Source organism: Impatiens glandulifera, chromosome 1 (assembly GCF_907164915.1).
Source record: "Impatiens glandulifera chromosome 1, dImpGla2.1, whole genome shotgun sequence".
Classification (NCBI taxonomy): domain Eukaryota; kingdom Viridiplantae; phylum Streptophyta; class Magnoliopsida; order Ericales; family Balsaminaceae; genus Impatiens; species Impatiens glandulifera.
In genome coordinates, this window is record NC_061862.1 from 125,286,300 (window position 1) to 125,310,231 (window position 23,932).

Here is a 23,932-nt window from a genome sequence, read left to right on the forward strand (position 1 = left end):
AAAAAAAAATAAGATTTTGATTTCTAAAAAATTAATAGTCATTTTTTATAATTAATTTGTATAGTAATTTAATTAATTATGACTAAAATAAATAGTTTTAATTTTAATTTAATCATGTGATAGTTAATTACATATGCATATATATATGCTTAATATAATTATCCATGAATACATGTTAGTAGTTGCTTGATTTCTTTAATTCTTTAGGTTAGAATCATGAAAAATATGAATTGTTGTCCACTATGCTTCTAGTATGAAATCAGCTAATTTGGAGAGTTTCCAGATGAAACATATTGAATCAAGCTTTAACTACAATTAATATGGAGGATTTAAAGAGGAATACAACATATTGTCCAAAGAAAATATTGGCATTATTTAATCCTAGCCAGACCAATTGCTAATTAGCATATTATGAAATAAATTAATTATGTATGATAGAGATTTTGTTTGTTTGAAATTAAAAGGTCATAAAGTCGTGTTTAATTTGATCAAAGATGTGGCAAAGTCTACGACTTTGGCTATTTCTTCCTCACTTTTGGCACGGAGCCTGAAGTCCAAGCCATTGCTGACTCAGATTTCATCTTCATGTTCAGCTTATGTTTCAAGCTCGTCAAATGGAATGAATAAATGGACATCAATAGCAAACTGCCACAATCCGAACAAAGTGTGGGTAAGACTGAGAAACATCCCACCACACCTTTGTAATGCCAAAGTACTTGCCTACCTCAATGGACTCATTAGAAAACCGCTTAAGCTCGATCCCGACTTTGACTCGTTTGAACGGGTCACGTTTGCCCGCGTTTGTATTAAGATCAACTCAGCAAGTACAAAACCGAAAAAAATCGAGTTAAGATGCCAGAATGGAAATATGGCCACCATTGAGGTCATGTACGAGCAGGTGGGAAAAGAGGACGAGAAAAAGCAAAAAAAGCCAGTGGCCGCTCCTAAACAAGAGAATATCAAGGTGGTCAAGAAATCCTATATCGAAATCCTCAAAGCAAATGAAAGTCACAACGAACACATGAACGAGAATCAAACCGATCTTGATCCCACTAATTAGGATCGAAAAGCCCGACGTCAACGTGGATGATAGAGAAAGCCAAATCATCTCGAAAACCATGATTTTCGAAACCAAAGAAAGACGCAACGTTGTCAAAGAAACCACTTTAAGGGAAAAAACTCATATTCTCAACTCCAAAATCAAGCCCAAAAGAAAAATAGTGACAAGAGAAGCTAGAGAAGACGAAGAAGCCAGAACTTTATCCGGAAATATATCACAAAAAGACCTAAGGGTGACAAGAAAGAAGGAAAAAAATAACAAGGATAAAGGCAATAGAGACGAGTCAGAGGAAATCAATCCCTATCATCTTGTTTCAGTCGATTGATTGCTAGTTTCATTCCTTATTCACTTTTGTACTTTGATTTAATATCCATGTGCGTTTCTTAGGCCAAATGTGAATTCTTCATGGCCATCGTGTATTGACTTTGAGCAAATTGTTGTAAGCTCAATTTCAGCTTTTGTACTCCTTTTACCCTTTTTGGTTCTTTTTAATTAATGACGTAAGTCATTTGTCAAAAAAAATGTGGCAAACGTGCGACATCATCAGATGCAAACACGCGACAAAAAACAAATGCTCAAGCAACTTCGGTCAAAGGTGTTGAAACATTATGATTTATTTTATAGAAATTATGTGACATGATAAAAGAATATTTATTTGATTAAATATTATAGTTTTTTTTTTTGTAGAAATAATAGGTTGAAATGAATACTTTAATTGATTCAACATTATAGTTTTTTTTTATGTAGAGATGATGTGAAAAATGGTTTATATATGAATAAATATTCCAATCTTTTATATATAAATTATATATGAATGATTTATTCAATTAAATATTCACAATAATAATTATTATATTAATTTAATGATAGGTATGAAAAAATAATTGTGTGGCAATCTCTTAATTAGAAAATCCTAGATTTAATTCACAAAGGTGTGTAATTTAAACGAGTACCGACAAGAATGTGGGCAAAAAAAATTTGATTTATAATAACACAAAACTTATTTTGTATATTATGATAAATAAAAAGATAATCTATTGTTAGATAAATACAGGACGAATTCAAAAATTAAATTTGATGTGGGCTATATATTATAAAATTCAAATAATTTAAAATTTTAATTAAACCAAAACAAAGTGTAAAACAATTAATGAGAGTCTTTCACACTTAGTAATAGATATTTTCATGAGTTTAAGAAGGGAAAAAACTTGCTGATCTAGAGCATATATTAGTATAATGTGATAAAATTATTCTTAAAAAATGTAAATTATACACAAAAACTCGTTTAAACAACATTTTGATTAAATTAACAATTTTAAATAAATTCTTAAAGTATATATATTTTCTAAAGTTTAGTTTTCTGCCCACCTAATGATTACGTCCAAATTAATATTTTTTAATAAGAAAAGATTAAATAAATCAAAATTATTAAACCTATCGTGTAATATGCATTGATTGAATGACAACAACTATAATATGTTTCTATCAAAATATTGTTGCGGTCTAAAATGGTAAATTCAATATTCGACATTTCTTAATCAAATATTTGATATACAAACAGAAGTTTTGATAATATCTAAAGTACACATCACATAAACAAAGTTAGCATAGAACAAACTTATACATTATAAAATAAACCTTAACACTTTTAAATTTATAAATAAGTAGGCTAAATATTTTATAAAGGTAATAAATAATTACTTTTTTTGTCTCAAACATATAAAAATTTTATAAAAATAAAATTATTTACCTCTTCATTACCATTTAGAATATTTATATAAAAATAAAAATTATTCACACTATTTATCTATAAATATCATCTTAACCAATTTAAAAAAAAATCTCAATTACTTCATATTTTATTTGAATAAATTCTTAACTTTCCACTTGAGATATACTTTAATTTCAGGAAGAAATTTATATAGATAAATAAGTAAAAAAAAGAAAGCAAGAGTAAACTAACAAAAATAGTAAATTATATTTGAGAGTGAGAGAGAGGTGTACATGAGAACTAATTAGCAATACAAAGTTAATTTCTTCTCTCTTCTTTCTCTATAACAGCCTGTAATCATCTTGAGGCCATGGCCATCACCAAGCTTTTTAATTAAGAAATATATATTTATATATATATATATATATATTTATTTATTTATTTTAGGGTGGGCTTGAGAGCACCTTTCACAATTGAATTCGTAGATAAATATGTACGCAACTTAACAAAAAAAAAAAAAATAATGTCTTGTTTATATTTGTTTAGTTGGAGTTCAAATCGAACTTTCAAATTTAAGTATTTTAATATCTTTCCATGACATTATTTTCATACAAATCTGAAAAATAAATATTTTCAAAATAAATTTTATGAAAAAAAAATCAATATGAAAAATTGACTTGTAAAATTTTTGTATGACTTATAACAAGTTCTACAATAATGGTATAAGAAATTTGATCATATTTTAATTTTAATTGAAAAGTCAATGAACGTGACAATTGGTATATCATGAAGACAATGAAAGTCGTTATTTCTTTATATAATATTTTTATAGTTAAAAATTACGATAAAAATGATTAAATTCACTAAAGATGTGAGTTGCACTAAACAATGTATCATGAAAGATTACGTCTACAAGTGAATATATTTACAATTGAAAGTGCAACTATATGGGTGAAAATCTTCTAACAAAATTATGATTGATAAATTAAATGATATAATATATATTCATAACTTTTTGACATGTGTCAATTTTTTTTTTTTTGAAATATGTAATTGTTTATACGAGACATAATAGTTCACAAATATTTTGTCTACTAGTTAGCCAAAAAAACAATATTTTTCACAAAAGAATGTTTAAATGATAAGTATGTATGAATGATCATGCTTAGTAGAAAATATTTCAAGATTGTCTAAAAATAAAATTCTAATTATTGTGATAGTAATTTGAAATTGTACAATCTTAGAATCAATGACAAGTCTTGACATACACGTCTTAGATATAATGTCATTAAACTATACTCTCTAATAGATAGAGTTATCACATTTGACTATATTAGTCATGTTTAACATTGTGGATCCACTAACCAAACTATTGAATAGAGAGTTAGTTTGAAGTCTTTTGAGACATGAGCCTACTATAAATTTGTATGAAGAAAAACTCAATTATTAAACATTTCACTAAGTTAATCTTTAAATTTTCATTAATGTGGAGGATTGTTGAAATTAAACTAATTCCATTAATTAAATGGACATTAGAATTTGGGAAAATAAAATTGACACTAAATTCAAATGTAAACTAATGATGAAATTTAATCTAAAAAAAATCCACAACAAATTCAAATGTGATAAGATGAAATTTAATCCAAATGAAAATGAATTTGTTAATTGTTACAATTAACATTAATGTCTTGAATGAGGCGATTAACAAATGATGTTAATTGATATTGTAACTACAAAATACTTATTGATGTTAATCATTATTAAGTGTTAGCATATTGAACCTATGTAACTTGTATTCTCATAATGAAGAAGAAATGTTAATGTAATGAAGAGGCAAATAAGGCTAATCATTGGATGGATGGATTAGTGACTGTTGAATTAAAGTATTGATGAATGGTATATGATTTAATTTTTAACAATATATATCACTTCACTCCGATTCATTACACTACATCATTTTATCATTTCTCACTCTAGAATTCTAAAAGTCATTTCTTTATTTTTGTGAGTGTTTTTCGAGTTCTTGGCTCGACTATATCTGTTGAAACTCAGTTATTGGATTCATGTATCTTTCTCATGTTCGACACGTAGTGATTCTAGTGCAAAATCATTACTAGATTCGATATACCATGGGAGACAGTCATCTATGATAAGTTCCAACATAAACGGGAGACGGTTGAATTGTTTTAAAGAAAATGTGTCTAATACTTGCTTCAAATCAACATTGGTGATTTCGTGCTTCGTATATTTTATTTTATTTCATTTCTTTATAACATTATATTTTATATAGTTTATGTTATTCAAGACAAAATATCTAACAACATTCTCCATAGAGTGTTTTATGTGGACATTTTTTAGCGTCGTTATTTAATAAAAGAGTAATGATAGAGAGCGACACTCCCAACGACTCCCCAACAATCCCCACTTGGCAGCGACTCCCCAACGATGCCCACTTGGTAGCCACGTGGAAAAAATAAGTCAGGGTGAAAAACAAAATGATCATGTAAAAAGTTAGAGTGAAAAAGTTATAAAGAAAGTCATGTAAAATTAATGCTCCTAAACATGACCATGTTCTTGACATAATGCTTTCGAACATGGCCATGTTTTTGACAGAATACTCCCGAACATGGTCATGTTCTTAACATAATGCTTCCGAACATGATCATGTTATTGATAGAATGCTCTCAAACATAGCCATGATCGGGATAAAACATTTTTCTCTTTAATTTTTTATATTTTTAATTTTTTCTCTCTAATTTTTTATATGATTAATTTTTGTTTTTCTTCCCTCTATAATTTTTTATATTTATAATTTTCTTTTCTTAAATTTTTATATAATTAATTTTTTTCTTCTAATATGGGTTATTTTTTTCACTTGGCTGTCAAGTGAGGGTAGTTGGGGGAGTCGCTACCTCTAGCGTGATTCATAATAAATTTATTATAATTATAGTGTTTCAAATATAATCAAATTTATTTGTATGATATAAATACATTTATAAAATATTAAAATTAATTAAATGAGTAATTATATAAACTTCACAAATAATAATATACCAAGCAACATATCATTAAGCAAAATCAACACATGAAACTGTGTACACTTAAAAAGCTTCATATTTTTATTACGAAATTCCACAAATATTACTATTAGCAAGTAAAATATAAAAAAAAATTGCTTAAAAAATTCATGTACTTAAATTAAATTAATTAGTAGAATTATTTTAACTTGATTTATCAATTAACTGACTATATTAATGACTTATTTACGTTTATAATTTAAGTAAAAACAGGTTAAAAACAATAAATTAAAATATGAATTTTATTTTTAAAATAAAAAAAGCAGAATGCGTTACTTTAAAAAAAATATAAAAAATCACTTTATCATTTTAAATTTTATAAAATTTCTGTTATATATAAGTCAAAATATTTTTCTATTTCTTTTTTTTTTTTTATGATAATTCATCTAATTATTTTTAGACAGGATTATTTTCAAATTTTTATAAAATAAAAATATGTTTATATCTAAACTAATTATTAAATAAAAACGATATATATATATATATATATATATATATATATATATATATATATATATATATATATATATATATATATATATATATATATATATATATATATATATTATTAACTCGTGTTCAATGCTATATATAAATTCATATTATTATTATTATTTAAATAAGAAGTTATGAATTTGGAATGTCATAAGAACATGTTAGTTCTTATGTAATTAAAAAAATATAATAAATTTATTCTTTTATTTGATCATAATTTATTTAATTATTTTTTAAAATTATTTTCAAACTTTATTAAATAAAAATATGATTATATCTAAATTAATTATAAAATAAAAATAAGAGAAATATAAATATCATTATCTATAATATTAATTGTTATATTTAAATATAAAATCGTATTATTTTTTCATTTTTTTTCATTATAAATAAACAAACTTTCTTCACAAATATATATATATATATATATTCTCGTTAGTCTCTTTATATTTATATTTATATTTATATTTATATATATATATATTTATTAATATAGTGTTAATTAAATATATTTATTAAGTTAACAAATTATAATTTAATATATTGTTAATTAAATATAATATTTATTTTAATTATTTTTTATTTAATATATTAAATTATATATATTTTAATGTATTTGTTCATATATTAATTTTAGATATTATATTAATTAAAAGATTATGAATACTTAAATTTTAAATATTTTTTTGTTAATTTAATTTTTTATCTTTTCATATTTAATTATAACTTTTTATTATTAAAATAATATAAATTGAGTTTTTAAACACAATTAATTTATTATTTAAATAATATTTATAAATAAATAAATATTAATGTTACTGATTTAACTACTTAAATTTAGTAATTAAAACTCTTATTTAATTAAAAATTGATAATTAAATTTGTGATATAATTTTTTTATTTATTTATAAATATGATGTTAATAATAAGTTAATTATATATATATATAGGCAATTAAATGATAGGACCGGTATTTCTTTAATTTATTATTATTAAATTATTATAAATATTTTTTAAAATTATTAATCTATTAATATGTTTTTAAAATATATATATTTGTTACATATATATAAATTTATTATTATTATTATATATATTAAGTTTGATATTTATATATATAACTTTTTTCTAAAACTATAAAAGAATATGTACATTTTTTTAAATTTAATATATATATAAAGAAAAGGAAAAAAATAATTTTTTTAATTATTTATTTCTTGTTGGGTTAATTGTTTTTCTTTTATCTATTAAAAAATAAAAAATATATTTTTTAATAATAAATTGATTAAATCTATATAAATATAATGATGCTTGATTTTAAATTGTTCGGATTGCCGAGTCGAGTGTTGTGGTTAATTTGGATATATATGTGAGAGTAAATAAATATTTGGGTCGGATGGTGAGTTGACCCGTCCATAAATTATAACGGTTAAAAATAAAATTAAAAATGCTATATGTATGTTTCGAACAATATCTACAACATAGTCTGAGGTATATGGAAAAACAAGTATAACTTTTTAACCAACTAGATTAATAAAACTTTATATTTTAAATTCAACATTAAATTTGATAAACGCGGGATATTTTAACAATATAAGTTCAAATTTTTAATTAACTAATCTATATATATATATAATGATGCTTAATTTTTAAAATGTCCGAATTGTCGGGTCGAGAGCTATGGTTAATTTGGATATATATGTGAGAGTAAATATATACTTTGTCGGATTGTGGGTTGACCCGCCCATAAACTTAAAACGGTTAAAAATAAAATTAAAAATGCTATAGATATGGTTTGAACTTGCAACCTAACAAAATAAGTTAACACTTTAACCAACTAGACTAATAACACTTTACATTTTTAATTCAACACCAAATTTGATGAAAGCGATGGTTCATCAATAGTTTTTAATCGTCGTAGTTTGACTCCGCACTATAGATTTCACTATTATTAGTGAGTAATAATGGATGAATTCTGTCATATTTATAGAGATAGGGGACATAATTAATATGAATATAGTAAGTCTCATCTATGCTACTTTAATGGTAGTCTTTACATTTTTCCTTTCACTCGTAGTATGGAGAAGAAATGGACTCTAGGGGTCAAACTAAATGAGTTGAGAAATCAAACTGTATCAATTGTTTTAGAAATCGTTCTGCAATGTGAGAGTAAATAGATATTTGAGTCGGATTGTGGGTTGACTCGCCCATATACTTAAAATGGTTAAAAATAAAATTAAAGATGTTATCACATTTTTACCGTAATATTTTTTTCACGTTTTTTTATATTATTACCCGTGCAAATGCACGAAATACACCCTAGTTAAAATAAATAATAATTAATTATACTTATAATTAATTAAAATCTCTCCTCATTAATTTACCATTTTAGAACAATAGATTAAACGATATAATTAAATAGTACGAAAGAAATATACATACCATATAAATATATATTCAAAATGTTATTTAAAATTGTATTATCTAATATCTATGACAAAATCAAACAAATCGGTAAATTGTTTTTAATTATCACCTCATATATAATTTTATGAGTACATTCTTTTTTTTTTTTAAAGAGTTTTCCATAGTCTAACACATTGACATGCAAATTAAAAATAAAATATAACTTATAATAAAAATACTACTCAATAAATTGATTTAATAATGTTTTAATAAATGTATATATATTATATTTTGTTATTTGATTTATTTATAATTCCATGCTATTATTTAATATATATATATATAAATAAATAAATAAATAAGTTAACGCATAAAATAAATAAATATTTATTTACAAATTAATATGTAAAGAAATGAATTATTAATGAAGAGCGAAAGAAAAATTATTAGGTGAAACAAAAGAGAAATAAACTTTTGAATTATATTTAGTAAGTTATTTGTAATCTAATTTATAACATCAATAATGTCTCAAATAAGTTATATCAAATTTATAGATCTAACCTCTAACATCATCAATATTTCTCATCAACACATGACTTGTTTTGGTTATTACATTTAAATATTTTCTGGTTTCTTCTACTAGAAAATAATATGATATAGACCCATCTTTTTAGTCTGACTCTTTTAGTCCCTTAACATGACAATGCAAAAGAAGTGTGAGGCTATATTCACCTCCTTATAAATATACCACTAGTAATGATTATATCCTCGTGCATACATCTAACAATAGTCAGAATCTCACCTCAACAAATTTTTTTTTATTTTTTTTATTAATATGTATATGAGACTCTTACAATCTTGCCTAACATAACTTAGTTAGGTCAAGGTTGACCTTATTATACAAAATATTTTCAACAGTGAAATTATCTAGATCCCATTATCGCATAGTTTCCCAAGAAGACGAGTTTACGTCTTTATTTATAACCATTAACATATTTTGTCAATGGACGTACATTCTTCTATATATAGTCTTCTTATGTACCTATTTCAGCTAACAAAACCACTAGATTGAACGTGAAACATATATTTGATTGTGACATCCTTATAAATGGTAATATAACAAGCTCAAAGATATTACATATTAGGACTACAATTGCATTTAATCAATTTAGTACAAGTATTCTCCATTTATACAGTCTACTTTATTGAAAAACACAATATCTTGGAATGTCTAACCCCTATTCTTGTACTAGTTTTACCGGAAAAAATTTACATGTAAGCTAAATCGATCTTGATAAGAAGAATTTTATCTCCATCTTGTTGATGGATATATATTACTAGCACATTTCAAAATGGATTGAATCCAAATCTAAATAGTAAATAATTATTTTAGAATCACATTTTTTTTTATCAAATAGCTCTTCTAGATCAAAATAAAATTTTATTTATTAAAATTTCTCATTAAGATCAAATTTCAGACCTAAAATGTATTTTTGCATATTAGACCAATAATTTTGTAGAAGTATTTAAGAACTTAACAAGATTTATCAAAAATATCAGCAGAAAGTAATTTTAAGGCTTTTTCAAAACTAAGGAAAGTAAAATGAACCCAACAGGCCTACACTAAATTGAGGAAGCAAAACTAGCATTTTATTCAAAGCAAAATATGAACTATCCAAAAAACAATGTCTCTGATTGTAATAAAATAGCAGTAATATTACATCCAGCATCAAATGTATAGCCAGCTTATCAATTCAGAGACTTCATCATAAGTTCATAACTAAGCAGTTGATAACAGCCCAAAATCAAGAGATTACATCTTAATGGGAACAAGCACTCAAATGCAGTTCACAGGGTTCATCTATTAAAGAATCATTCACATTTCTGTACAACACCACCAGAAAAATTGGAACAAAACTGCAAAAAATAAAATAAAATGATAACATTCTTGTATCTGACTACATTTGGAATCCAATGTATATGCATGAACGGTTTTTCGTGCAAAATATCAATTTGCATTTCAGGTTCTTAGCCTAAGGAGGCTATATATTCAGCTATAAGGAAAGACTTGAGAATATTCATGGAGATATGGGTTCGTATGGATATGATAACCACGGATGCTTTAGGGCCTCAGATGCAGAAGGGCGCTTCTTTGGATTTATCTCAAGTAGATGAACAACAAAGTCAATGAACCCTTGGTCTGCCATTGATAACCGGTGCCTCATTGACGACTTTTTTGGGATTAAGTATTCCAATCGATTTATCTCCTGAAAATATTCAGGAAAACTGATTAGTGAAATTTTAAAGCAGTTAGTAGTATAGGGATAGTATTATAATTAGTAAAGCAATAGGTCAGTTTTTTATTTTTGAAAAAAGTCCACGAGTGTGAAAAGGGAAAAGAACAACTTACGGAAAAAACGAAAACAAAAACAAAGATCTGACGATCAACTAGAGACACAAAAATGACGGTACATTGATTTATTGATTTGTAGGTAAGCGCTTATAGTAAGAAAGTATGTATTAATTAGGTAATGAATGAAATAGCTTGAATCTAGTTTATCTTCTCTAAAAGCTTTAGGCTATTCTTAGTCTCATTTACAATCGTGTTTATATATTTAGATCTCTAAGCTGCTCTTTATGACCCAAGTTTGTGTTGCTTCATTGGATTAAAGGAAGATGTGTGTAAAAACTACTGTCACAAGCTAGAGTGAATCCATGCCCATTCTCCATAAGTAAATGCCTGTTTTGTTGCATCACTTTTTTTAGGTTGATCATGATCTGAAAAATCTACATTTATTATGTTGGACAAAATCTACAGTGATGTAAAAACTAATCAGATCATTTTCTGGATCATGATTGAGAAAAAAAATCTCTATTAAGAAAAACATTACACTATAATTTAGATAATTTACAAAAAAAAAAAATGATCAAATGAGGTAACAAAATTTACACTATAATATGAGTCATAATAAAAAAAATATGATCATGATCCAAATAAAATCTTATGCCACAACGGAAAAAAATAATTTTCAGTTAACTTTAGCGACTTTTCAATGATATCGTGATTGTGAACAAATATTAGTTTCCAAATACGCTCGACATCTTGTTTAATTTTCACCCAAATGTATTTCACCTAATTCGTTAAAAAGGGAAGGAATGCTAAGCAAAACCTATATAGTCCAACGTCAATTAGGTAGACAATTGGGATGTTTTGGTTGTAATGATCCGAAAAAATCTACATTTGCTATGCTTGCCAAAAACTCCACATGGGTGTAGAAATTTGTTTCATCATCCAGAAAAAAAATATTTCTATACCAAATGAAACAAAGAATTACATTATAATATGGGAATCTGGAATGATGCACAAAAAATCGGATACCAAAAAAAAAACTTTCAATTTTAACTTAGGTGTTTTTTCAATGAGATTGTGACAATATAGAAGTTTCCATATGTAGGCAATATATGTATAAAGACCAAGGGTACAACACAATAGAACAAAAGAAATGAGAAATGCTAAGCCAGCCATATCATGATCAAACAAATTATCATTTTTAAGCTTGATACATGAGGAATCTCTTTACTAAATCAGCATCTGGCCTTCTAAAATCTTGAAGGAGATAATTCTGATTTTTGGAGATAAATTTAACTAAGCAACTTGAATCTGAATCTCATAATATATATAGGCAGTTTGAAGAATAGAAAATAAAGCAAGAATTATAGTACCTGATTTCGTTCATAAAGCATGTGACTTTTGGTGAAATATTTGTGGGTGTCACGTCCTTTCGCTAGCATTTCTTGGTCAATTAGACCTACTATACCAATCACCCGAGCAAGTAATGTGGCAGGCGAATCATTTTGAAAGAGAACCTAAATCACCAAAAAAACAGCATATATTTAATATACAAGTATAGAAAAATAAGATACAGTGACAATAAAAGCCAATTTTTTTACAAGGGTAACCATTATTCTAATTATATCAATTCCATTATTCTAGAGGATGCAAATAAGGATGTAAATAAAATGATGAGCATCCATAGGACTTGTTTGATGTCAGTTATTTGGGATTATTTCCAAATAACCCACTATCTAATCTATCATCACATAATTCAAATCATAAACCAAAATAATAAAATACTCCCCATCTTTCAAAAATTATTTATTCATCATATATATTTATACCCTTAATGCCTTTTTACTCAAATAACATGTATTTTTCTTACCCGGGCTTATACTCGGGGTGGCTAGCATGACCCCACAGTCATGAAGCATTCATAGTGGAACATGTTTTTTTAACCTACACTAAACATGGTTATTTGAAAATAACTACTTGGTTAATCAAATAACCCAAGATCAAACAGGCCCAAGTGTTTCCAGATGGGGCCAATTCATTATGAACACAACCGTATCTTACATAAACACTTGCTCGTAACTGTTTGCAGGTTAATGAAATACTTAAAAAAAAATCAACGATTGATCAAAATTCTGAAAGATGGAACTCACATTGCCAGTACAAAGCTCAGCTAAGATGCAACCAAGAGACCATATATCAATCTTCTTGTTATATGGGAGTCCCAAGATGACCTCTGGTGCTCGATATGATCGGGATTGCACATATGAGCACAGATGATCTGTCTCAAAACAACTGCTTCCGAGGTCAATTACTTTCACCTCACATCTACTGTAGCTCTTCACCAAGATGTTCTCTGGTTTCAGGTCACAGTGTATCAGACCAAGACCATGTAAGAATTGAAGTGCCTCCAAGCACTGAATAGTAATTGACTGCAGAACTCAATTCAATATAATAGAGATTATTACCAGAGATTATTATAAAATTGTTATAAAGAAGACCTAGGAGAAATAACTTGTACAAACCTGCAACCTGGGCATAGTGAAGTAAACCTCTCCACCTGATTCTCTGTTGAACTTCTGAAACTCATATAAATTTGCCTTAAGAAGCTCACAAACAATCAACAAGTGCTCCTGCACAGACAGAAAATAGTTAATTACTCAAGATCTTGTGATAATCATAGTGAAGTTGGAAAACAAGCAAAATAAATCAATATAAAGGAAGTAGGTGTATAAACAACTGATTTTCGCAATGTTGTTTGGTGGTCAAGCCAATTAGGTATGGAAACTAAAGAACGAGGACAACCGGCTGTTTTGTTATTAATATTTTCATGTTGATCATGATACGGAAAAATCTACATCATTTATGTGTGACAATATCAACTAGGCTCATTCTAAATAACACATTTGCCTTTTCAAGAGACATTAACTGCAAGTGGTTGGCATTGTGTTTTTCCAACAAAAGCTTATATTTATTTAGGTAGTTGTTTTTTCATTAATTAGTGTCTTCTATTTTTTCCTATAAATTGTAGCATCCTCTGTAATAGTTCCTCAATCCAAAATATATGAAATCCCCTTTCTCTTCAAGTTGCTACATTATGTTTCAAAAATCACAATGATCTAAAAATTAATTTCATCATTATCCAAACAATAATCTCATCATCAAGATAAAAATCTCTATACCTAATGAAGCGAAAAGTTAAACTATAATTTTGAATCAGCATCTAGAAAATAACTTGTATACGAAATGAAGCAACAAAAATCATACTATAATTTGCTAACTAAGATATGATTATGATCCAAAAAAACAATGTCATACGAAACGAAAAAAATGACTTTTGAATTTTAATTGGGTGATTTTTTTCAATGAAACGGTGTTTAAGACAGATTGTGACAATATTAGTTTCCAAATGGGAATATATGTACTTCTTTCTCTTGCATAAATTGGGATAGTATCTCAGCATTGTGTGGACTCAAATAAAGATAGACATGAGTAAAATATAGTTAGTCTATTTTAGAAAGAATGTTATACCATCTTAAAAATGAAAATAGGTTAGTTAATTTCTTGACTCTGAGTAGTATATGCCTGGTATATCACGTATAGATTCTTCAAGCCTTTCCTAGAGAATTTACATCACCCGGATTTTTGAGTAATTTGTTGAGACTTGATAGATGTTATCCATACAAAATGATTATTGTTTTTTTAAACGAAAAGCTCCTTGATTTGGGTACTGTATTGTTAAGAGGAAGCAGCTTCTTGCTGCAATAATGGTATCTATCTGACTTATTAAAGAAACTAATACATTGCACAAGTAAGTAATGAAAGGATGCAGGAATCAGAAAAGTACTCACTCGATAATAGAAATAGTCGTACAATCGAAGAACGTGGTATTTGTCAGAAGGATCACCCTTATTGATAAACTTGAGCAACTTTATCTCGTCAAGGCTCTGATCAAAAAAATCTTTGTTGTTCTTTATAATTTTAATACAAACATCCATGCCAGTATGAAGGTCATGGGCTTGGATTGCTTTGCTGAATGCAGCAGATCCAAGGTATTCAGTGACATGATATCGGCCAGCTATGACAGAATTCAGAACAACTTGAAAATTCTTGTCTTCCTCAAAACCAGTCCTGATTATAGAAGTCAATAGTAAAACCAGATCAGTTTCCTAAATCAGAGGGAAAATAATGGCAGTAAAAGGAAGCAACATAAAACTCATGGAAGAAACATTGGAGAATATAAAATTTAAAAAGCAAAGAGCAGGTGCCCTTATTAGTTTTTACAACTGTGGAAAGAACATGCAACTTGATATAGTTAATAAATAAATAAAAATAAAGTTATACTGTAAATAAGAGCAACTTGTGTAGAGTGTTTCCTAAAATCTACAAGAAACAAGAAGGTAATATTTACGGTTTATGCCACAAGTTCAATCACCTCTCTAATGAGTAATGACCCTCCATTTAATAACTAAAGTTCCAGGAAATCCAAATATTATATAACAAAATTCAAACCTGTACAAAAGGAAATACTTAGTATTTGAATTCCAAATTTAACTAAGTTACCTGTCCTTCCGATGGACTACTCTCAGATTAAAGGTTTCAAACTCTTCTTCCTGTGCCTTTATCTGTCTTACCTGCTCTTGCACAACAGCTGCTTCATCGTCCTCTAAGAACGCCCCCCTGTCTTCTTCCCCTGCAGCCATAGCCTTCTCATCATCTACATTTTTTACAAGCTCTTTTTCAGTATAACCATAATTACAGAGCATTAGTAGTTGGGAACTGTCTGCTCCTAAGCCACTAGCATTGTTCTCATCCCTAGAGCTCTTGACGGGTGATGAATCATTGGCTTTCTTCATCCACTGGGATAGCATATTATTCACCTCTACATGACTATTTAAATCATCGTCCGCTTCATTGTTAATATCACTGCAGTTGTTTGACCACAAAGATTTTCCAGAGGGAAATGAAAATGTCCCATCAGCAAGAGTACCACTCTTCTGCCTATTTGGTCTCTTTCCATCATTCCTTTTATTATCATACTTCCAATTTGAGCCATCAAAGCCAACATCACATTCATGATCTGAGACCCTTCCGAAACCCTCATTGATGCCATCACTGTTGATTCCCACACCTATAGATCTAACTGAATCATGGTGATTGTTTTCCAAGCAATCATCATCAAACCTAGGTACAAGACCATTTTCATATGTCCTCTCATAAATGTCATTCGCCTGCAGAACTATAGAATCACCCGTGACTATAGCCGAACCAACATTTTCAGGTTTTAAATATTTCTCCCCAGAGAAGTAGGAATCCTCATCTGCAAATGATTGGTTATCATCTTCCTTGCTTGGACCTGACTCTTGCGCATCAGGTACACTACCATGCCCTGTTCCTTTTTCGTTGTCGCTTGGATAATCAATTTCATGAGCCAAAAACCAGGCCTCATCTTCGATAGGCTGTCTCATGTAACCAATATCGTCATCATCATCATATTCATCAGAGTCCCAATATTCATTGGTATAATCGATAGATTCACTTAAGCCATCTCTTATAGCAGCGAAACCAGACATAAGGTCGGAATTATCCTCTGTAATTCCATGACTTACAGACAGCCAACTGCCACCTCCACCCCTTTTCATGCCTTAACAATCATTTAAAAACCAATAACCAAATTACTCAAGAAGGGAAGAAGTTTAAAAGTAAAATTTTAGCTGAATCAGTGATACACCTAAGATTTTTTCTATCAATGCAGTAATCAAATTTTGAATTGCATTTAAAATGAAAAAAAATCAGGAATTTTCTTTATGGAAATTTGGAATTGACTACTGAATGGAAATAGGCAACACATGATTGAAGACACTACTAGAACACCAGGTGTTATATTATCTAGATTGATATACTAACGACACCATTTGGCTCAATAATTATAAATACTGTGAAAAGGACAAGTAATTCCTTGGCTTCTTGTACAACAAATACATTCAAGCCAAAAAGACCTAACATCTCCTTGCATTTTCTCCAAAAATTATTCTCATAGGTCTCCTGAGTTTGGATATTTATCCCTTAATTTTTCTACTTCTGCCTCAAGAGCAAATAAAACATCTGCATAATCACATTCATTTGGTAAAAAATATAGTGTTCTAGCTACCTCCAACCAATGACAGTGTTCTTCGTTATGCGATGTCATTCTTTTGTGGGATGATAATTGACAAGGACTGATGAATTATTAAATTCTGTTCTCGGAACATAGGTTAGGGATTTGAGAGTAGAATGAGAGAAATGTAGAATTAAATATGAGAAATAGAGAGAGGAGATTAGAAGGCCAAGAGTACTTAATTATTTAATCAAACTAAACACACAATTTACTAATTAACAATTCCAAAGATAACCCCTTACTAACTTCTATTCTCAATTACACTAACTTTCTAGGGAATACTTTTTTTCGCTCGGATTGTAGGAGGCACTTTAACTAGTAACACAAGAATGCCTAGAAGTTTTCCTGCTTTTCCACGTGCTCTAGCCATCCCCTTCCCAACTGTAGGATCAAGTCCATTCCAACCTCCATGATCACCCTAACACACCCTATTCTTTACATATTCCTTGATGATGCATATACTCACAGCATGAGGCAAAAGATACTTTGACAATATCACTTAAGATGTGAATCACATAGTAGTGTTATGTCTTAATTTCAACACAAAATGCACAAAATATAGAAAACAACTCAAAGTGAGTTTTCCACAATTATAACCATGTCATTGGAGAATAGTTGGTAACAAAATATATATAAAAAACAAAATAAGCTTGAATTTGACATAATAGGTCCCCCTAATTGAAGTGAATAAGTTCAAACAGAGACAAAGCTCTTTCGTTGACCTGTGTGATATATGTACTGCAGTGGTATTTAGCATGACTGACAATACATATTATAGAAACTGAAAGGGGTAGGGCATAAGGTCTTAAAAAACATGACATCAAGAAAAGAAAGAAATGGTACAATTAAGGCCTCGAGTTATGCAACTCATAGATAAGGAATATTAAGACTTTGTGTAAATTATGTTGACTACACTAGAAATTCTATGCAGCTCATTGGTCCCAAACAATCAATGCAAACAAATAATGATGTCAACTAAGAAGCTAATGACTCCGACATATGCACTCAGATGAGCATGGAAAAAACAAGCTTTATAAACAATTCAGACCTTCAAATCAAACTACTTATTAGCAACTAATATTTCAAAGGAAATGAATATATGATAGTTCAGTTAGATAAAGCTTAAGTTATAGATAAAGCAGCAAATCTTGACATGCCAGACCAATTAAATAAGACACCTAACAGTAATCACTCCAACCAGTTCCAAACTCAACCTCAAAAATAAAAACCAATTCCCAGTTTCACATCTAGCTTAACTCTAGACGTACAGAAGATTTCATACATGAACAAGAATGTTAATATTAGCTGACCTCCAAGATTTATTTCTTGTCCAAACGGAACATTGAGATATGAGCCTATAATGGGACCGTTGTCGGCATTTGTAATTTTTGAACCATAACCAACATTATTAAACTGCTCTTCATAAGTGTGAGTTACAGCCTTCTCATCTGCCTTGAGTCTCACTGGAGGCAATCTAGGTAGCTCTTCCTTTTGATGCTGGAATGCAGGCAGAAACCCAATGTTGTTCATATCGTTTCTTTCAAAGAAGTCATGACTGCTACCAATGCTGAGAGCCTTTTCAGCATCAACAGTTTCAGATTTTTTGTATACCTCCTCTCTCCCTGAAGTATGAGAAGCATTGGTATTTAACACCCCCATTGTGGGCAATGGAAAGACAGTTTTGACAGAACAATCTTTCCTCAAATCTAGTGTTCCATCAGCAGGTTCTGCTTTTTTTGAACACAGACTATCCATAACAACAAAACCATCCTTACACTTGTAGCCTTTCGTTTTATCACCAACCAGCAGGTTTTTAGGTTTGCTGGAACTCTCAGACCATGTTGTTGTTTTCTCGTTGGAAACACATAAGGCTTTTCCTGATATTGCATTGACATCAGCTGAATCAAATTCAGCCTGACAATTTTTTTGATTGCTGGGGACCTTAAATTCAAAGAAACTATCCCCATAGATATTACCATCATTCTGACAATGTTCAATCTGACCATTTGGAGGAGTGAATTTCCATGAACACAGATCCAGCTTGATATCCTCCAAGGTTTCAGAGATTTCATAGGGTTTACTTACTTGTCCAACAGAGATATCAGTAGTTCTCTTATCCCGATCAGACTCATTCCTCCCAATCACGTGCCTCATCTCCTTGGAAATGTCACCACTTTTCCCCTGGTTTCCAGCATGTTTTGTGCCCCTGTTCCGTTCTTCTAGCTCTGTACACGGGTCCTTCCGGTCAACTGTAAGTCTATCAAGATACCCATTTACATTATTACTGTTACAGCTTTTCAGCTCATTAAGCAAAGCTGCCTCTGCCCTTGTAAAGTTGTTTCTTCTTAAAAACTTCAAAATGGCGTCAACAGAGCTCAAGTCATCCATCATTTACTTACTGCCACAGGCAAGCAAACAAACAGGTGCTAGAAAAGAAATTCCATAAGACCTGAAATTACCAAGATAATCATCAATGCGGAGGAACTAAATTCATAGAAAGAGAACCCAGAAGGTAAAAATCAAATACAAGAATCTACAAAACAAACCTCCAAGGGAAAACCCTAAAAATGATCGTAATATATATGTCTTGAATCCAACTACAAAGTAGCAAAATGCCGAAGAAGCGACATAATGAATTGAACTCCTCAATGAGAACTCTTCTTTTGATACTTCTCCGTCTTCTTCGAGATTATATAATAGGGATTCGTAATGTGCAAACAGCGAGAAAATCAACTTGTAAAGTCTTCAGCTTTTCTTCTATTGCAGTAATTTTCTTTCTATTACTTAGCCCTGAGCTTCAAATCTCGTCACTCTCTCTTCAATCTCTCTCACACACTATCACACACACACTCTCTCTCTCCTCACCTGCAAATTTTAATTTTTTTTTATAAAATATCATAGAAGGAGTGAGATCTAAAAGTACAATGTTGTAAGAAAATTAAAATATAAGTTATTATGTTAGGAATAAAAAAATATGTAGTAAGACTATATTATTATTTTAATTTTATTTATATATCATTTTTATTACTATTAATATTCTTAGTTATTATATATTAAATTAAAGTTTAATAAAATTGTGTTAATCTTAATGGTTATGCAAAGAACTAGAAAGATAGTTCATTTAAATACACAATTTGCAATCTTCTCAAAGACTTAAAGATACATATTTTATTAAAGAACAAGATAGATGATCGAATAAAGGGACATATCCTAAATTGGCTTTGTGGCTAAAAAGGACACTTTCTAATTATAAGGGTCTTTTATAAATTGAGGTCATTTGAAAAATTGTTTAAATTAATGTTTGGTGTGTATTTAATATACCTCTTATATGATATATATATAGAGAGAAATTTTATTGCTATTAATATAATAAAACAAGATACAAAAGTTGTTAAAATTAATGTAACACCCCGGCCATGATTTATACTTTTATTTAATATATTGAAGTGAAATTTGTGATTTTTAATCTCTTAAAAATTACTTTTATTACTTTAGTTATCTTAATAGATAAAAAATTATTTATTTTTATTATAAACTATCTCATGTTAATATAACTTTCCCAACTTAAAATAAATTATTAATTAAGGAAAGAGAATAGGAATGTATTGAAAAATTAAATGAATTTATTTTAAAGAAATTAATTAACATTCAATTCATTTTAGAATTATATATAATAAATAAATTAATAAATAATAAAATTGTATCTACAAAATCAAAATAATGATTTAAATATAAAATTTTATAAAAAGATTATAATATGATAGAAATGTGACATGTACCCTAATTATTTAAAAAAATATATATTTCACTATTTATTTCTCTTATTCTAAAAAAAAAAGAAAAACTCAAATTCATTTCCTCATTCATCCATAATTTTTTATTTATTTTCTTTCATATCACTCTAGTTTTATTTAGCTCACCAAAAATGTAATAAATAGATTTGTCCTTAATACCCATGATAATTGACCATCTACATATATTATCGAAATACTGAGAAACTTATACAGATTTATGAAGAATACTTGTAAGACAATAAGAGAGTCTTCTTCATTTAAAATATTAATTTCAATAACTCTTTATTAAAAAAATGAAAAATAAGATTCGATAATTTTGTTTAATTGCTACTAAGAAGGGGACGTACACAAATTCGAGAGATAATGACCGACACAATGAGAAGTTACCAGGAATAAATGAATCACCAACGATAAAAAAAATATGATCCAATTAATAAGGATGTTGACCGAACAAAACACCACCGACAACACAGTCTTAAATATAAATAATTAAAAGAGAAACAAGACATCCTCCAACTAAAAATAATAAAAAATGCCATAAGAAAACATTTTCCAATATCTCTTTAGTTTTTAGAGAAAAAAAAAGAGATAGCTCTTCATGTAGGGCCATTCACATTTAAATGTAAATTTTAAAACTTTTTTTAAAATTTTTATATATGTATTTATATATTTATATTATAAAATATATATATTTCAAAATAAATAATAAACTAGTCAATTGCTTTGCTTATCACTTCTACAAACTTTTATACTTAACTCTTTAATAAAATTACCATACGTCAATGATATAAACAAATGAGAAGTCGATTTCCCTGTTAACCATTTTATAATTACCAATCTTTTACCATTTTTTTTTCAACCAATCCTTCAATAACATATTTAACCACAACATATCAATTGACCCCTAATTATTAATATTGTGACCTAAATTTGAGCATTTTACATTCAACCAACTCATCAATTATAGAAATTTTTTTACACACTTCCGTCAACTAACAATCTAATTCACACATTTAACCAAAATTATCTTTTATTCCTCAATTGACCTTTCACTATAGACTATTTTTATCCTCACTTTTAACAACAAATATCGTTCACATTGTAGACACTCATTTTCACTCTCCAATTTTATAACTTATCATTTTAATAAATCCCATACTTATTGTCATTTTGAAATTCATATATGGGTTATGCATGAATTATCAAACGAGCAATTTGTAACCCCTAGGAAGTTCCCTTGGTCGGTAGCTTAGCATGTATCATGGACACGTGGCAATACGAGGGATCGCAGGGTAGGTCAAATTATTTTGATTAAAATAATTAAGAGAATAAGTGTATTCTATGCCAACTTTATTTTGATGATATGTGATTAAAATTTAGTTGAGAATGAAGCTAAGTTGTCTATTTGTTTTGTGCGGGTGCATAAGACTATGCTGAATTAGACGTGGTATGCTGAAATAGGACTCTCTTGGAGAATAGTGATAATAATCACGATGTGTCTATCAAGAGATGAAATTTGTCGTTGGAGATTGATCATAATAAAGCTCACTCTTTGGGAATGGTGATAACAATCACTCTAAGGAAATATGTTATAACAATGATCTATGTTGAGGTCAATTAAAATAGGGCTTATGAATCATAAAAATGATCTATTGTGTTTGTAAACAGATAGGACTTTGGAGAGGTCCTTTGCAAAGTGACATTCATAGTTGGTTGAATAATCGTGATTTAGTTGGGGATTGTTGGTGAGAGAAGCTACTCTAATTGAAATCTTATCTCTTTCTATTCTTAACAAAGTGTCCTTCGCAACTAGATTAAAACGTTGACATCCAAGGAACTTCTATTACTTAGGGAATATTTCAACAAAATATTTTCCCTTTTGTTTTATGGAAGTGACCTTCACAACTGAGTGAAACACCGACCGTTGTGTTGATGGGAGTTTTGAAAAAAGCTAATTGGGAAAGAACTATTTCCAATTTTGTTTCAAATAATGTTTGAAAATAGAATAAACCTCGATTATATCCACGAATCATGGAAACTTGGATTCGAAATGTATTCGGGACTAAGCTATGAGTATTCCTACAATTGGTAGAGATTATCTCACTTAAAAAGTCGGAGTACCTTTTTCTTTATGTTAAGATGTAGATGATAAATTCAATCGTGCAGATGATTATCCAAACTCTTAACTCACAAGGAAGGTGACTGAGACATGAGGTCTCATTCAGCTATATTTTTGGTTGTTTTTGCCATGGGCCGCAATCCTTTGAAAGTTTGATTATTCCTGGTATAGTCATAGAGAGAGTTTCAACTTTCTGTCATTTGGAATTTTTTCTTCTTTTTTTTTTGGACTTTCGGGGTATATCTGGAGGAATCAATATCTTTTGATATTGTGATGATCATTGGGACATCCACCCGAGTGAGCATAAACGATTATTTCAACACCTAAACCTACACAGAAGTATATCTAAGGGGAACGATACGTTTTTCTATTGTGATAGCCATTGGGATAGTCGCTCGAGTGGGCATAAACGATAATTTCACCACAACCTACACGGGAGCGTTAATTATACAGATATGTATAGAGATTTTTGAAGACTTGAGTCTAGTTCTCTCTATTCTCTTGTGCAAAGGGGAATGAGGCGTCCTTTCTCAAATTGCAACTTTGGCTTAGCTTTTAGGGGTTTATTCCAGTTATTTTTTCAAAAGACTTCAATAGAGGGTTAATTTTCTGAATAATTGCGTAGCACGAAAATGAGCTTATAAAGGATATCCATTGATTAACGTTTTCTGAAAACTCAAGGTCATATTTAGGAGATTAATCACTATTTGATTAACAAAGTTTCTCTTGACTTTTTCCCGTATTATTTCCTAAAATCCTTGTCACC

General features: G+C 28.7%; 1 protein-coding gene across 1 annotated transcript; it reads right to left on the reverse strand.

Moving 5' to 3' along the window:
- Positions 1-10,421: 10,421 nt before the first annotated feature.
- Positions 10,422-20,105, reverse strand: LOC124919726 (probable serine/threonine-protein kinase clkA). The gene is made up of 8 exons (XM_047460048.1): positions 19,800-20,105; positions 18,564-19,702; positions 15,660-16,740; positions 14,948-15,227; positions 13,622-13,729; positions 13,250-13,528; positions 12,473-12,616; positions 10,422-11,016 (listed from the first exon to the last, which is right to left on the reverse strand). The coding sequence occupies exons 2-8, from the start codon at positions 19,642-19,644 to the stop codon at positions 10,828-10,830; spliced, it is 3,162 nt and encodes a 1,053-aa protein (XP_047316004.1). The 5' UTR covers positions 19,645-19,702; positions 19,800-20,105; the 3' UTR covers positions 10,422-10,827.
- Positions 20,106-23,932: the final 3,827 nt, after the last annotated feature.

Bases quoted from the DNA above. Each gene is read 5' to 3' on its own strand.
- LOC124919726 (XM_047460048.1), bottom strand. From the start codon at position 19,644: ATGATGGATGACTTGAGCTCTGTTGACGCCATTTTGAAGTTTTTAAGA. The intron at 15,228-15,659 runs GTAACTTAGTTA...TTCTATAATCAG, and splicing joins GTAGTCCATCGGAAGGACAG to GACTGGTTTTGAGGAAGACA. The intron at 12,617-13,249 runs GTGAGTTCCATC...TTGGTGATTTAG, and splicing joins CTGAGCTTTGTACTGGCAAT to GTTCTCTTTCAAAATGATTC.